The 16668-nt window shown below is 41.5% G+C and overlaps 1 protein-coding gene across 17 annotated transcripts in view; it reads right to left on the bottom strand.

Annotated features, from left to right (window-relative positions):
- Positions 1-16668, bottom strand: part of ANKRD44 (ankyrin repeat domain 44) — a 150183-nt gene that overhangs the window by 82170 nt on the left and 51345 nt on the right. The window contains exon 2 of one of the 17 annotated variants that reach the window (XM_085584612.1): positions 721-16601. The exons of the other annotated variants lie outside the window; for them this stretch is intronic. Within the exon in view, the coding sequence (XP_085440738.1) occupies positions 721-792 (72 nt within the window). The 5' untranslated portion in view covers positions 793-16601. The remainder of the gene's footprint in view (positions 1-720; positions 16602-16668) is intronic. 17 annotated transcript variants of the gene reach the window in all.

The following is a 16668-nucleotide window of genomic DNA, read 5'->3' as shown; positions in this document are numbered from 1 at the left end:
GTATTAGTCTTGTCAGATTTAGCCAGTAAATATGCAATCTTAATACTAAACACCCCTTAATCAGCTAACTTGCTGCTTGTCAGGGCAGTGGCAATGTGCTTAACACTCATTTTTGTCTGTGCTGTTAAGCAGGGCATTATTCTCTACCTCTCTAATGACAACAGCAGAAAGAGCTGGTGGCAGCTTGATCAACTGCCTAATGAGATCCGGAAAGCTGAATTACAGTAACCTAGCTAAATGATAAAGCCAAAACAAACCAGAGGATTTCCCAAGCCAGTTTGACCTCACCTTTCTTTTGCAAGTCCTTGGCCACACTACTGTGGATGCCTGTGGTATTTGAACACTTCCTTCTGACAGGGAGCTCTTTGAGTCGTGCTGCCCATCAGAGAGGAGGATGTTTGAGGAAGAGCTCAGGGAACATGTCTATACTGCCACTAGACATCCCAGATGGCTTCTTGGAAAAGGGATGTCTTTCTGGAATTGTGCTACTGGATACGAACCCCATACATGAACTCAAGAGGAAGCAGGTGTAGACCTTACAGTTTTCGTTCTGAATCGCATGTACATTACAAAATAGAGCCTGCAGAACTAAATTAGTAACCATCTCCACTAATTTTCATAGACTTCTACAAGTAACTCAAGTAATGCATAGGAAGCAGAGAGCATCTAAGGCCCAGGCTTAGTGCTTCACTTACCCTTTTGCAAGGAACTGGAACTTACCTCAACCTTTTTGCAAGAAACTGGTTTGGTAAACCACTGTCCTATTTTGCTGCATGATTTAACCACTCTCATGCTACCCTGCCCCTCTGATCTGCTAAAAAAAGCAAATCTCTGTCTCACAGCCTCCTCCTCTCAGTCCTTCAGGGCTCCAGCCTGTTTCTCATGGCGACGATCCTGTATGTCTCCTCTGATGACTTGTTTCACTGGTGGGTGCAGGTCCAACACTTCAGAAAAAAATATAGAAAAGCACAGTCTTGCTGTGTCACAGACCTTGGATTTTACAGAACAAGATAAAATTTAAGGGCCACCTAATATTGTTCACATCTAAGTTGAGGGCAGAAACTTTCAAACAAAGTTAAGAAACCGATAGCAATGCTTGGTGCTTTTAGAAATCCCAAAAAAATGAATCTGCATGATCTTTCCAAGGGATGGAAAAGCTTTCAGAGGGGTGGGAAAGGTTGTGGCATCTCCCCATCTTAAGTCACCATGATTGCAAGGAGTTAAAAAAACTGAAGAAGGAAACTAAAAAAAGGAAGCAGGCTGTTCCCAAAAGCCTGCCATACTGCTTTCACTGAGAGTTTTGCATGGGGAAGTCCAGGACTCTTCTGCTTGCAGCCATTTAATGTAGGGTCTAGAATCCCTTCCCCTCTGGGATAAGAGGAGTAGGTGACAGTTTCTCTGTGCTACCTGCTGCCTCTCACAGACCAACTGAAACTATACCATAAATGGGGCCTGCCCAAAGAGAAATCAGTCCAGTGCACTGAGCTAAAATGATGGTTGGCAGAGAGCTTTAAACCATGGGGGAAATGGTGATGTTAACAAAAAAGGTGCATATACCTTTCCCCATCCCAGTTATATGCCTATACAGATTATTTCAGGTTCTGTACACACAGGCAGAATCTTGAGGAAGTAACCAGAGAGAAGGAAGGGAAAAGGAGCAAATTCTTCCTGGTAAGGACAAGCCATCCCTGGCACCTGTCCCATGCTTCAGATTAGCCAGCTCTGTGGTCTGGACTTCAGATCTGACTGGACCAAAACTGTGACTTCACTGGTCCTGCTCCTCCAGGCTTCAACAAGAAGTTACCTACATGCTTTGAATAAGGCAACCTGCATTTTCAGCAGTCTCATTTATAATCTAATTCTTCTAATTTGTAAGCTGGATATCCTGTGAAATTCAGAAGGTGAAATCCATACAGGCATAAGCAGCAGACAAATCACAGGAAATTTCTCATCTTTATTCATGCCATAGCAATATGTAGACATGGGGGGCAGACTCCATGTGTCTGATGTATTCTAGTTCCTGAACTAGAATTCCCACCACTGAAACTGTTTGGATCCTAAAAGCATTTTAACTAATTTTATTTTTGGCTCTACAGGAAGGGAAAAAAGAAATCTCCGAGTCATATTGAATATTTGAACAGAATTCTGCAAACCAAGAACAAGACATTTCTAATCTAGGTCATCTGCTAAAGACATTAGTGTCACCATGCTAAATTTCTACTCTCCTGAGACAGAGCTCCCACTAGTTAACTCGCTGCACTGACACAGATTCTGAGAAAAGCCCCAGGAAATATTTTAGGCTGATTTCTGCAAAGAAAGAAAAACAAATCACATTTTTAAGTGGTTGCACCCAGCCCCACCATCCCGCTCAGTTTCAGATAATGGAACCACAGAACACAGCTTGCTCTTGTAGGAAGTAACAACTGATAACATGCCAGCCTTTCTGCAGTTTTTCACTGGAGTGCTTTCTAACTCCAGCTTTCATTCAGCTTTCTGTATTATGAGAACATGAGTTGGCCACAGTTGGCACTCAGAGTTTTATAGCAGTGTTAAATAGAGATAAGGGGGGAGGTAAATCATGGGGGGACACCAGTCATCAGCCTCCAGCCACACTCCACACAGGCTGGATACATGAAGTTACCTTCAATCCCAAGCCCAAACATCCTTTGCTGTGCAAATCCTATGCTTTTCCATCTCCACAAACTGCTACGCCTTTCTTATTGACTAAGTTTCTCTTCCTCTTCCAGCAATTAATACAGAATCATAGAATGATAGAATGGTTTGGATTGGAAGGAACCTGGAAGATCATCTAGTTCCAACACCCCTGCCATGGACAGGGACAACTTCCACTACACCAGGCTGCTCAAAACAACATTTGACCTGGCCCTGAACAGGGGATAGGGCATCCACAGCTTCTCTGAGCAGCCTATGCCAGTGCCTCAGCACCCTCACAGTGAAAAATTACTTTAGTGGATGTCAAACACCTTCCTGCTAAGCTTCCTGAAGGCTAGGACAGCACAGGAGGGGAAGAGGCCCAGGAAACTATTACTTTGTCAGAAAGAATCAATGTTGCTAAAGGTAAGTCAGTAACAGACATTAAAAGTAAAGAGGAATAAATCCTGTGTTCTCTCTTATTTACTTATTGTGAGTGCTTGTAACTATCCAAACACACTAGCCCTGTGAGCCGTGTCCTCTGCAGCTCCAGCTTTCCAGAGCAATGTCACTTGAAAAACAGTCATCCTCTGCATATGATTTAACTGGAAAATGAGAGACAGGCTACTGGCGCACTGCAACAAGTTAGGACTTTTTAATTATGCAGAATTATATTTGGACAAAAGTAAAATAGTCAGGTTTAGGGCTACTGAAAACCAAGTCCTCAAGTGCAAGAGTGTAAGGAGATCTAACTCAGACTTGTCCTGCCTAGCGGGCATATACCCATTATTATTTGTGCCAGCAGCACCAATGCACTGTGACTCAGGATTGACAGTAAGAAGCTCTTTTGCTGTTATCATGAAACATGACTCAGTTTGAAGGCCTTTGTGAAGAGCTGTCACACACCTCAGCTTAAAAAAAAAAATTCATGGCTTGTTGTGAAGACAAACCAGCTTTCCTAGAATAAGAATAATTTCCAGTCCTGTGCCCACAAGCTTCAACTGGAAATTCAGAAAGAACATAAGGAAAATGAAATAAAGAAATTTATATATTAAGGATCACACAGCTGTAAAACATAAGCAAACTCTTAGAGCTGTCAAGCATGGATTTACAAAAAACAATGGTATCCAGCACCCAGAGTGATCACTTCACTTCAAACCACTCCACAGTGATTTTAAAACTGTGCTTCTAGAAAGTCAAGAATTACACCCTGAATTACAGTCTTCAAGTAATGCCCTATGATGGTGATGTCTCTACACACCTCTGCTTGGAGGTTATTTTAGAGTCTCTAATTTGTGCTATTTTCTAAAGAAGTTTAAGAAAATTTGGGAAGAAATTTTATTCTCATAGTCAGAAAGCCAGTTCACACATTCATTTCTCCTAATAACTTCTCACAAATACTGCTGCTCAAACACCCTAACATGTTTAAAATGTAATTAAGATGTTCTGGAGACATGAACAAATGCCAAGTCCATTTGCATGATGTAGGGAAAAACCCCCACTGAACAAGCTGGAGGTTCCTGAAGCCTACAAGGGGTAATTTCGCTGGCTTACAGCAGATTGGAATTGTATTACCTAAAGCTGACTAAAGCTGACAGACAAGTGAAACGCTGCATTTATAAACTTCCACTAAGGTGACACTGGCAACTACAATGAAATCCATAAATCAGAAGAAACAAGCAGATTCATGCTTCTGCTATCTTGTTCTGCCAAAGCCATTGCAGGTGTCTCAGACCATGTTTTATATGCAATATATGCTACAGCAGTTGAGCAGAGGAGTTGAGAAGCACTTCCCCCCAAGCTGTCCATCCCCAGGACTTGGCTCATCAAGGCACAGACACCTCCTGCTCTTACTTATCTCCACTGCTCATTTTGAAAAGTGACAAAAGTCATATTGGTGCTGGTAAATGTGTCTGGTAAATGTGTGTGCTGCTGCCTTCAAACTAAATAAAGCACTCACTGCCCTTTGTGGGTAAGCTAGACAGGCAGCAAAAAACTGTCAAGACTGCACATGGCAAAAAAATACATCTACAAAGAATGGCAAATTTGCAGGTACACTAAACACATCTAACACCAAAAATGACCCATGACTTGTTTCTTCCAGACACAGACCTTCCAGCCTGAGCTACTGCTCACTGCATAGTGAAGATCTCCCTTGTAATAGTTCAGCATCTCAGCAGAAGCCTGAACTCACCTGAACTGCCACGTCTTCCTTTTCCAAACCAGGGCTCAGAGCCACCATACTTTGCAGCTAGAGATAAAAACATTTTTTTTCATCCCTTACAAGAGCAGATCCCAGCTTCACAGACCCAGAAACAAGCACAGAGAAACATGTATAAAATTTCTATAGGACTCATCCTCTTTTCAAGTATTTTCAGGTTTTATGCTTTCAACTTTTGCAAAGTACTGAAGATATTTCTCCAATATTTTTTGTTGAGTGACAGCATTATTAAATTTCCTAAGTTAATTGGCATTTGTAGAAGAAATGGTGAAAAGATCTGTAAATGAACTCCCAACACCTTAGCAAATGGAATTATAAGAAGTTAGGAAAAATTGTTTGTGCTTTCTTCATCATCCTGTTCCACCCACAAAAGGCATTTACATTAATAGAGAACCTGGCATCACAGCACTGGGGTCACAGCTGCATTCCCACCATTCATTCAAAAGAGCAAGAATTCCAAAATCCTTTCTTGCACTTGTTCTCTGGGACTTGTTAATTCTCACTCCCAGTTGTCTTCTTTCTCCTATGGAAGCAAGGATTGAGACTGTGAACATCAGTCCCAGTCCCTTTCCAAGGTAGGTGACATAAAATCAAGTCAAGGCTGTATGAAAAATGCTACCTAGCTCTGAATCCAGTTGCAAAAACAAAGATGCAAATGTACACACTCAAAACACTTCACATCAAAGGCTGTCCATCAGGGCACCAACCAGACACAAAGATTTCCAAAGGGAAAACGCATGAGTGACTGGAAACCACACCCATACCAGTGAAGCAGAATCCACTATAGGGCAGTTTCACAGCTCAGGCTAGAAAAGGAAGATGAGGGACAGAGAACTCCAAGCTGTTCAGGCAGCTCACCCTACACAGACACAGAGCATGTCAGTTATATCAGAGGAACCTATGGGAGTTGAGAGCCCAGCTGGGTTAATCACAGCTAATCAAAAGCCGGGAGAGAAGACCCAGACAGTGAGGAAACAAAAGATGAATTGCTTCAGAGAATCTTCATGCACACACAGTTTCTACTGCCAAGGTAACACTTTATTTCTGTTACCTTCATCTGGACTCCTTGGGCATCACTGCTGGTTCTCACACTGGCCCATGGTTTGAAAACCCAGCCTGAGGAAGAGCTGAGTAGCCCAGGCATTTGTCTTCCCTTCTTTCCTAAGCAGCTGGCATCAGTCATGAAAAGTCAGTAAAGAAACTGGATCCATTATTGTTCTCCTTCTAGTGCTGCTGTCTTGTGTCACACCAAAAATCCCACCAATGCCCTCAGTCACACAATAATTAATGTAATGATGGGGAAAATTCTCCTCCCTGCCCCTTGTCCCCATGGGACTGGTCCAGAAATGACAGCAGAGTGGCAAGGTGGCCTGCAGCCCTAGAACCTGCACTTTCTGGGGTCCATCACTCAGGTACCCAACAACACATCTGTCAGATGCCCAATATCCCCAGAGGACAACACACACCTCATATCTAACCAGACAGCACCACATCAGAGACATAACCAACCATTTTTCAGACCCACAGAACAAAGGAAGGATGGAAGGACAGAAGGAAAGGAATAGGCAATTTTACCATGCTATAGGTACAGAAGATGAAAAGCAAAATACAAAGCAGAAGAAATGCATTCTGACTTGAATACCCAAAACCTTTTAACCATAATAGTTTTTTGCAACTGTATCTCACAGAGCCACGGCTTCAGCAGTATTTCAGGCTCAGAGTGTAGTTCAGAAAGCAGTACATTGTATGCACACTGTTTGGTAACCAGCACATGTCCAACATAAGATTGGCTGTAAGCATCATTGTACTGCCACTGCCAATCCCTGAAAGCCATCCCAAGCAGCAGCCTTCTTCTGACATAGGAGTCACTGAAAAAGTCCCACTGTAGGAGAAGAAGGGTTAACTAATCTCTTTAAAGAACTATAATTAGTCCGACAGGAAAGTAAATTCTGTCTTCCTGATTCAGGGACAGGGAGTGCCAAGAAGTCTGAGCACATATGCAAAGAGGGCAGATACGCAGAGCTTCCAAAAGCAAGGTCTGCTCTGACACCTGAATTTATATGAGGGACACAGACTGATTTGTCTTTAGCAATCTTGTTTATAAAGTATAATCCTTTACTGGTTTTTGTTTGTTTTGTTTTTTAAATCTGTCTAGGAAAACCAAACTATGCCATACTTGACTCTTCTGCATCAGTGCTGCTTGAATTTTAAATGCAGATGATTCGTTCTTTTTCCTTTTTCAAAGGCCAAGGAACTCTAGTATTACACAATTACAATAAGTGCATTCTAAATAAGACCTTCAAAAATTAGCAGTTACTGTAGTTGATATATACAGCTTGCTTTGTAGATGTGGTTGACTAAAACATTAAAATGCAACACTGGACGAGTTTTACAATGTTTTTTTTTCCTCTCATGCAAATTTAATTTCATTTATCAGCCTCGAGTCAGGAGTTCAATATTTAGTTCCTATATTTAATTACGTTTCCTTTACATTATAGCCTTTTCCAGATAAATGTTTCATCAGGGTGTTCACTGTAATATAAAAATTACTGGAGTGAAAATAATGAAGTAGTAATGGTCTCATCCTTATACGCAACATCATATGTTAAATTCTAGAAGGTTGATTTAAAAAGGGCAACGATGTCACTGAATGAAGAATTCAATAATAAACCCTCAAGGAGAAAATGAGCTAAATAGTGGTAAAAATGAACAACCAGAAGATTAAACCATCATACCTTTTAGAGAGTATCAGGGAGCCATTCATGCTTTAATAAGATGCAATAAAAGAAAAATAATAAACTGAAGTTCAATGCATGCCAACTTCACCATGATATCAATGACTATCTACATGTGCCGGGTTTGGAGGTGGAATCACCAGTCCACATAACAGCAGTATCAGAAATATTACCTGGCCCATCAATTTTGCACCAGATCAGAGACTAGAAGCCTAGTCTTTGTTATTCCAGTACAAAAACTAGTTCTTCATCACCCCAAACTCTTCTGTTCCATAAGAGTGCAAGGAAGGACTAAAACTTGTTTTTGACAATGTCTGTGTGCAAGCTGAGTGATAACAACCATTGCTCCTGCTGTTGTCCCTGTTACCCATCTTTCACTTTGCTTTTCCCCACAGTGAATAACTTGATTTTCTATGATTATGCAAAATAAAACTTGCTACGGACCAAATATCTTGGTTACTAGAAAAGAGGCAATGTTGCTGTAAAACCTGCTGGATAAAAATTATACCTTTCGTATGTATTTCCAGATAGCAATTCCCGGCTATGGCTCTGTAACATGTATACGCTCTTCCCTAGTTTGGAGTTTGGAGTTCTGCTTTTTGCACCTCTTTTTCTTTGCTGTAGTCACTGGTGATGACATTTCTTCTTGCAGAAATTACTCATTTTTAATGGGCACCATTAGTCTTCTGTAACTGCCCTTGCTTATTGCAAGCAGACCAAACTTCTAATGCTTCTTTTTTCTAGGTCTTGCAGAGACATGTTGTTCATCAAACCCTATTTAGAGAGGAAGTTTCTTTTTAAACTAGGCAGGAGGTAGATGCTTTGCTCCATAAAGCATGAGTTATTGCTCAGATTTTTCACTTTTTTTCCCTATTTACTGTCAAATAGTTTTTGGACATTTAAACTTGATGCAGCCATATAAATCCTTGGAAAATATATTACATTACATTTTTAGACAAGGTTTCTCTAGGAAACATTGCAAGTTTTTGTTATCCATCAGCATCCTCCATTTAGTAGCCTAAAGAATGCAAAGCTTCAATTCTTTCTACCCTATCTTCTGTGCTTAGCAGAATTTAAAGCAGAAAGCCTTACTGCCCTAAATTGGGAGCTATCAGGTCACAGTCACACAGACTGAGGCTGTTATGAAAGTTCAGTCACATCAGCTTTCACAAACTTGAAAAGAAAGACTGAAACCTCAAATTTGGGAACTGCCTCTGTTCTGGAGATTTGAACTGCCAGAATGTTTTGGATTTTTTTTTCCCAGGTCAAAAAGTCACTCTGTCTTAGGGCTCTGGCAAGCCATGGTGGGGGAGAGCTGTGACAACCCGAGGTGCTGATGTCCCCAAGCACCAACTCTGCTCCTCTCCAGCAGCAGAGACCAGAACAAGGCATGTCCCACATCTGCAGCACAGCAAAGCTGTCCTGGGAGAAGGGATAGTCCCACTTCCCCCAAACCTGCTCCCCTACAGACTCCTCTTACACTCATGAGGGTTACAGAAAACAATTCTGGGGAGCTGAATCCTACTCTCCAGGAGGCAGTGAGTCTGGCTTGAGTCTCAGCAGCTCAGCGAGCAGCCCGGCACACGCTAGCAGCGGTGTGCAGGGTGAAGTAGGAATGTAGGGCAAGGAGCAAGCAAGGGCCCAGGCCCATCCCTTCCAGGCTGCCAGCACATCGGTGCATTGCTCATGTGAACCCTTTTACTGGCACCTCAGCTGGCCTGTGCCAGCAGGGACACGCTTTTCCTACAGTGACAACAGCACTGGCAAGCCATCCCTTCTGTTCTTGGGGCAAAACACACCAGAAAAATGTTTAAGGCAAGCCATGAACCTGTAGCTGAAAGGGAGGAAATTCCTTACACCACAAATCAAATCTGCCAGAACTTGTCCATCAGAGCCCTTAATAGGCAAAAGAACTTCCTTTCTTGGAAGAGTTCAACCCGGTTAAAATGAGTATTGGGAAAAACTGAAGAACATTGAGTGCCTCAAATGCCCTGTGCTGGATTGCTGTTAATGCTTTCAAAATCAACACCAAGATTAAATGACAACTTTGCATTCAGAGTGTAGCTTTGAAAAAGGGGAAACACTTTGGCCAGGAACCTAAAATATTTTCAAGGACATGATCCAACAGAAAGTAGGTATAAGAACTCTGATTTCTTAAAAACACTTAACAGCATTTTGTTACTCTGATTGCTTTAAAAAAAACTGCTATATATGGATGCAAATTATATACAGCTTTCTTGTAAAGATAACCTCAAGTACCTGGAGGAATTAAAGTCCTATGGATGACTGCTGACATAATTCAGAGCTGTCTGGGACAACTTTGGGGCAACATTTATTTTATGTGATTATCTTGTTTTCTTCTATGTCATCAACTCTCTCAGCTTCTCCTGAGATCTCTAAAAAGGTTTAAAGGAAAGAGGCTGGGAGAAAGGTATGCAAACAGGAAAAAAAATAAAGCAACCTTAAAAAAAAGCAGTAGTAGTACCTGCAAATGACACACACTTCATGAAAATAAAAGCCCCAGACTGCTAAACTTTACCTTCAACAGGCTTCACAGTTTAACTCCAAAGAGAAAATATCTAGCTTATATGTCATGAAAGGCAACAAAAAACCCTGACTGCCAGTTTGCATTCTCTTCTTCATATAGGCCATAAAGTCTGGACAAAATAAAGCACATGAAGTGCATTTTTTCTAAGTAGCGAAAATTAATTTTCATAGAGTAACTAACTAGGAAGGCACAAGACAGATGTTGCAGGACACTGAGCTCTTCCCTGTCAGAACACCCAGCTTGCATCCAGCCCATATAAATGACAGACAAATCTATCACATAAGGGTCACCCAGTGACATGGATTAGCATCCATATTCCTAAAAAGAACATCTCTTCACAGATAATTCAAATCAAAACAGAGCTTAATTTATTAGAAAAACAAAACATGGAAAATGAAAAACAAATGCTGTTTCTGCATCCTTGTGACCAATATAAGCCATGTCTAGATGCAAGCATCTCATGTTCAGGTGATTTTACAGCCCAAGACCACACAGCTGGCATTGGTCCCAAGCATTAATATAATTTTCAAGAAATGACAATTACTGCTACACACTAGTGCAATTCTCTTAGGTGATAGCTAAATTTAACCAGATTTCCCCAATATGAAATAGATAAAGAAATAAAGCAACAGAGAAGAGAGCAGTAGAATGAGGAAAAAGTAAGTTTTTAGCTACAGAAAGAATGGTTTTTATTTACTCATCTATTACAAACACTCCAAAAGTATGCTCTGCTGAGCATTAAAATGCTGTAAGGCACTGAAGACAATCTCTTTTCAGCTGAGGGAGAAAGAAAATTAGTTTTGCTGATTTTACTGCATAAACTAAAACATCCTACTAAAGACTAGGGGGAATTGAAGAATTTTAAATGGTTTTGTTGGGGCTTTGATTTTAGTCTGTGCAGTTCACTCTACACACTAAAATACAGCAGCACTAAATGTGGGAGGCCAAAAAAGAATGTTGCAAATCAGAAAACCTCTACAATGCCTTGGGCTGACATGTTAACAGAAATTTCTCATGGAAGCAGAATATCACAAATATTATAATTCAGATGTTGATATATGCATATGTGGATATGCAATGTGTATGTTCACCCCATTCCATAGAAGCACCCTAGCCCAGACAGCTGAGCTAAAGACAATAATGGAATAAGATTAACCTACAGGAAAAATTTTCACTTTTACTTTTACAGAAGCATATTATTCCTCCTTAAAAACTTACACGTCACAGCACAGAACTGTGATTTACTGCTGGGCCAAGAACAACTCTTGTACTCACCAGCCCCTCAGGTCTTTAATGTTTTATTTGGATGCTTTTCAGAGGTGGAGGAAAACCCCTGGGACAACTGGTAGAAAAAAACAACTGAGACAAAGGAACTGTGCCCAGGAATGCCAGCAAATTGCAAGGGTACCAGAAGATGTGCAACAGAAGCCAGACAAGCCAATACAGAGATCTCTGCTGTGTCTCACACACTCACCCAGCATCTCTTTACTATATGCATATGCTGGGTATGTCGGGCATCCATCCCCTGGATCCCCAGGTAATACACCTCTGCAGACAGCTCAGACTGCAACAACTTCTTCCAAACTTGCCAAGGACACGCGTGTCAGATACCAAAGTTTCTCTGCAAATTCCCCGTGTGAGTATCCAAGCTGAACAAGATTTCAGATCTGAACCAACAGCAAATTGTGCCTGTGAAAGCAATGTGACAATAAACCCATCAGCTCCTGGGCCTCAGGCTGCACATGTTGGTTGACTGAAGAAGATCAGATGAAAAAGCCAAAGCCGACAGAGCTGTGACCCACAGCACTCACCTTAGCCAAGACAGTCCTGACAAAAACATCACAGGATCAGAAAGAGCAAATAATCCTTGCTCATCACACAAAATAAAAGATAACAGACACAGAGATCTTATATTTTTAAAAAGAGCACAAGGCTGCCATGTGAAAATGTGATGCTAATTACTCTATTTCAAGAACCCTTCTGAGTAATGGACAGAAGGGAGACAGGAGAGAGACAGAGAGTAATTAAAGATTCATAATTATTATTTTTAACCGAAGAGCACTCAGTTGCAGGTCTGAGCCTCTCCAGGGCATCTGGGGCTCCTCAGTAGGGATTGCCAGAGCTGGGCTCAGCCAGCCACAGCTCCAGAGCAGCATGGGCAGGAGCAGTGTGACCCTGCTGGGCAGCAAGTCTCCAGGCCAGCCCATGGAGCGGGAATGGGAACCTGGCACGTGGCCTGCACCACCTTCCACTGCAGTTATTATAATGCATCACTGGCAAAGCTCCTGCAGCTATGGAAAGATGGGAGGAAAATTAACTCAGGTTTAATAAACACTGTAGGGCAAACATGATTTCAGATAGACACTGAATACAAATACCCATTTTTTTCTTAAAGATACAATTAACTTCTAGACAACAGCACTCAGACCTTAAAGCCATGAGGTCTCCCACAACTTTTCCTTATGTCTATCTAAGCAGTCTGAGGAGGAGTTTTTTCCCCTCACCTATTTCAAACACAGAATCACAGTGTCTCAGATGACATCAGAACAAAATGAAAATAGGGGTAGGTATATTACTGAAGGCAGGTGTCTGTTACAGCCCAGCCAGTGAGTATCCTTGGCACCAGATAAACTTTCAGTCAAGATAAACAGCATCACCAGGGCAAGCATGTTTGTAAGACACAACTAGAAACCCAAAAAAAAGTTTGGAAAACGTCACCCCTTTGTAAGAGTGGTGCAGAGAGCACCCAGCGATACAATGGGCCTCAACTGTACAAATCAGAAGGATAAATACATTTCCAAGATGAATGGATGATGAACAATTTCTACTGCCTTTGCTTGCTTGGAGCCTTGCTATTTTGGCATTGCAAAATACTCACAAAAACTCTCAGATGGAAAAAAAATTAATAAATGCAACCAGAAGAGAAAAGCATATCAGGACACCTAATTGTCACGTAGCCTTTGGAGAGTAAGAGACAGTCTCTTCCAAACAGATAGCAAGAAATTATGAAAATGCAACATCTGAGGAAATAGCAAGGCAAACCTCAACTTGCAAGTTTGGCCCACATCCTAGATTTCATTAATATGTTATAGGAAAAGATATTCTGAACCTTAAACCATGTCTAAATATCATCAGCAATTTAATCTTTTGTGCAACACTGTCAGGGTTCTCTCCTCCTACAAGTGCCCCTCTCAGAAGGCATTAGTGTTAATCCCTTGATTTTGAAGTAGAAAATTCCTGCGATAGATTAGACTTGCTGTAATAGACAGTTTGTGCTGCTCCAGCCCAAAGTTTCTCCCCAGCATGTTGTTGGCAAGGTAACAAAAATGCATCCACTACTAAGTTTAATGCTTCCTTTAGAGTGGCAGGATGAACTGCAAAAGGTGGCATCTCTGAAGGTTTTGATGAAACAAGTATCAAAGAAAGCATCCAAACACACAGTAAACTAACATAAACCATATCAAAAAACAGAAAGTAGTACAAAGGGACAACCCATCCACTTTGCTGCAAAATCATGTTGTGATGGGTGGGGATAAGATGTAACAATCTATTTCACAGAACAGTTTGGGTTGGAAGGGACTGTTAAAGGTTTCTGGCACAACCCTCCTTCAGGGACATCCTCAACTTCATCAGGTTGCTCAGAGCCCTGTCCAGCCTAACCTTGAATGTTACAAGGATCAGGTGTATACTACCTTTCCAAGCAACCTGTGAGGCTGCTTCACCATCCTCATTAAAAAAATCCTTTTTCCTTATACCTAATCTAAATTGTCCCTCTTTCAGTTTAAAACCATTACCCTCTGTCCTATCACAAGAGGCCTCAAAGGGCCTTTTGGAAGGAAATTGCAGTGCAAGAGGCTAACATCCAAATAAGTCTCATTTAAAGTAAGCCTAAACTCTAAAGACAAGGAGGAAATAAATCATCTGAGTAACTTCAGGCTGAAGATAAGTGCCAGGACATTTCATAGGATAAGACAGTAAAAATATATACAAATATTTAAAAAAAAAAAAAAAAGGCATGAATTCTTCATAAGACAGAGCACCAAGAGATAAAGGAGGCCACAGGAAATACTGGTCTTGCTTCCAAACAGCATGGACACAGATTGCAGCATAATGGAACCAAAGCATCTTCAGACTCCCAGAATTCTGCATTAAGCAAAGACTAAGATGAAGACACTGCAGAGAGGAATCATGTGAACAGCAAAGAGACCAGCTCTATAGTATCTGCCAACAAAATCACACCTACAGGACCTATTTACCTTGAGCTGGTGAATGAACCAGTGAGAGACACAAACCATCGTCCCCCTGCAACAATCAAATTAGCATCAAAAACTATAAATACCCTCCAAGGAATTTCCTCTCTGCACAGGCTTTCCAATTACTTTACAGCACCCAGGTTTCGGCACAGAGCAGTAAAAAGACAAGAGGGCTCTGTCCCAGCTTACATTCCTATTAACACATGATAAATCTGAAGATTTGAAACTCCTTCCAGGTGTTCATCCATGAATCCACCCACCTGCATTCCTATAAAAATATCCAAGAACATCCAGAGCATTAGGCTGGAATCTGAACACTCCCATGAACACTGGGTCAAAATGAAAGCTTTTGCCTTGTTAGTTTGGCCAAAATGATGTTAGCAAAGCATCTCACTATTCAACCTGAAAGTGAATCCAGGACACTACCATTACCAGAACAAGCAGATCAGTTTTTTGTATTCACAGATGCACAAAAATCTTAACAGGTATAAGGAAGAGAAAACCATTTCTTTTTTTAAAGAAAGGTGACAAGATTGATCAGATCAGTGAAGGAAACTCACCACCCATACATCAACATTTGTATTTGTCATCTGCCCCAGTTATCAGACACCTTGACAACTGCTCTTTGCCATTAAGCATTAAGAGAGTATTTCATGAAGGGAAAGTGCTGACAATGACGAGAGCTTTCTGGGTGATGAATAAGTAAGCTGTGGCTGATGTGGCTGAGGCAGAGGCTCTCCAAGGGCACAGTGCTCAGCAAAGCCACCTTGCATTCCCACCTAGAGTGCAGCCTTGTTGTTTCCCTGCCCTGAGACCCTTTCTGTCACACATGCTTCACCAGGTCCAAATTCATTTTTCTTTTCCCACATCTTCCTGAAAAAAACCCTGTATTGGTAGAGACAGGCTGTTATTATTATCTACAGGAAAAACAAAAGATACTCATCTTATCTGAGCTCGGCGTAAACAATGGGCAAGGAGAAGGGAAGCAGAGACCACACTGCAGTACTGCCATTCTCTGCAGTCCTTACAAATACTGAAGGTCTGAGAGCCTTGTCCCCTTTCTGCAGGCAGGGAAACACAGTGGTGAGGGTGGGACACTGTCCCAGGAAGGGCAAAGGCAGAACCCACTAGGTGCAGCAGGATCTCCAGGTTATCTCAAGCAGTGCTTCTGAGACATGGAGATCAGCATCTGAGTGAATCACTGCTTCCCTCGCATAAAAAGGAGAAAATGAAAAATGTTTCCCATTCCACAGGCCAGCAATTTCAGCCACACAACACTCATATGATTTCAGCTACAGAGACGCTGTTTAGTCAGATACAGCCCAGCCCAGATCCAAGTTAAATGCTTCCTCAGACGTGGCCAAGAGAAGCAGTGCTGTCAGGGATGTTTACAGCACCCTCAGGGACCTACATCAGAACAGAGGCACTTGCCATGGCAGGCAACAGAGCAAGAGCTACCTGCCACCCTGTCTGTCCCACAGCACACACTGCTCTCCAGGGAATAACGAGCATGCCCTCCCACAAGAAGCTCTTGTGGGTGCTTTGTATTTGGATGGCAGCTGGCACAGTAACAGCCTAATTCATGATGAGGGCATGATAGAACAAACTGTCCATATTTGTTTGTCTGTTTTCTCTAAAAAGAAAGAAAAATCTATTGCTTTCACTACAAAATAATAAAAAAAAAATCAGGCAAACTATGTTTACACAGACCAGTGCAGGAAAAACTTGCTAAGACATTTCAAAAGGGAGACAATCATTGACGTAGACCCTTGCTTAACAACTGTTTCACTTATTTCATTCTAAATAAGCACCACAAAACTTCTTGCTGAAATACAAAGTTTCTTGTTGATTCTGAGGTGATGGAGAGAGGACTTAGAGGACTACAGAAATCTTTTGTGAAAGGCCACAGGGAAGAGCAATATGTTAGTGTCACGTTAGAATTCAGTCAACAAATCCAATGGCAAATATAGGTCTCCAGAAGTTCAATTGCTCAGTAAGCTTCAGATTGACATGAAGAAAATGTTCAAGATAAACAAAACACATCAATTTTCAAAGTCAGGTCCGTGAGGCGGCTCCATCGCTTCACCATGCCGGAAAACAGTGGTAGGAAAGACGTAGTCATTTCTAAATGTTTTGCCACCACTTCTTGCCTGACAGCACAGAATCACTTTTCACAGGCAGCCATTTCAGACCTGAAACAAAATTAGATGTGCTGTAGCCAGGATTTTTATTTTCTTCTGAAGATCTTCAAGTTGCTTC

This window comes from Lonchura striata, chromosome 7 (assembly GCF_050655825.1).
Source record: "Lonchura striata isolate lonStrDom1 chromosome 7, ASM5065582v1, whole genome shotgun sequence".
In the NCBI taxonomy this organism is placed as follows: Eukaryota; Metazoa; Chordata; class Aves; order Passeriformes; family Estrildidae; genus Lonchura; species Lonchura striata.
Note: the sequence above shows the minus strand (reverse complement) of the source record. Positions and strands in the feature narration are given on the sequence as shown.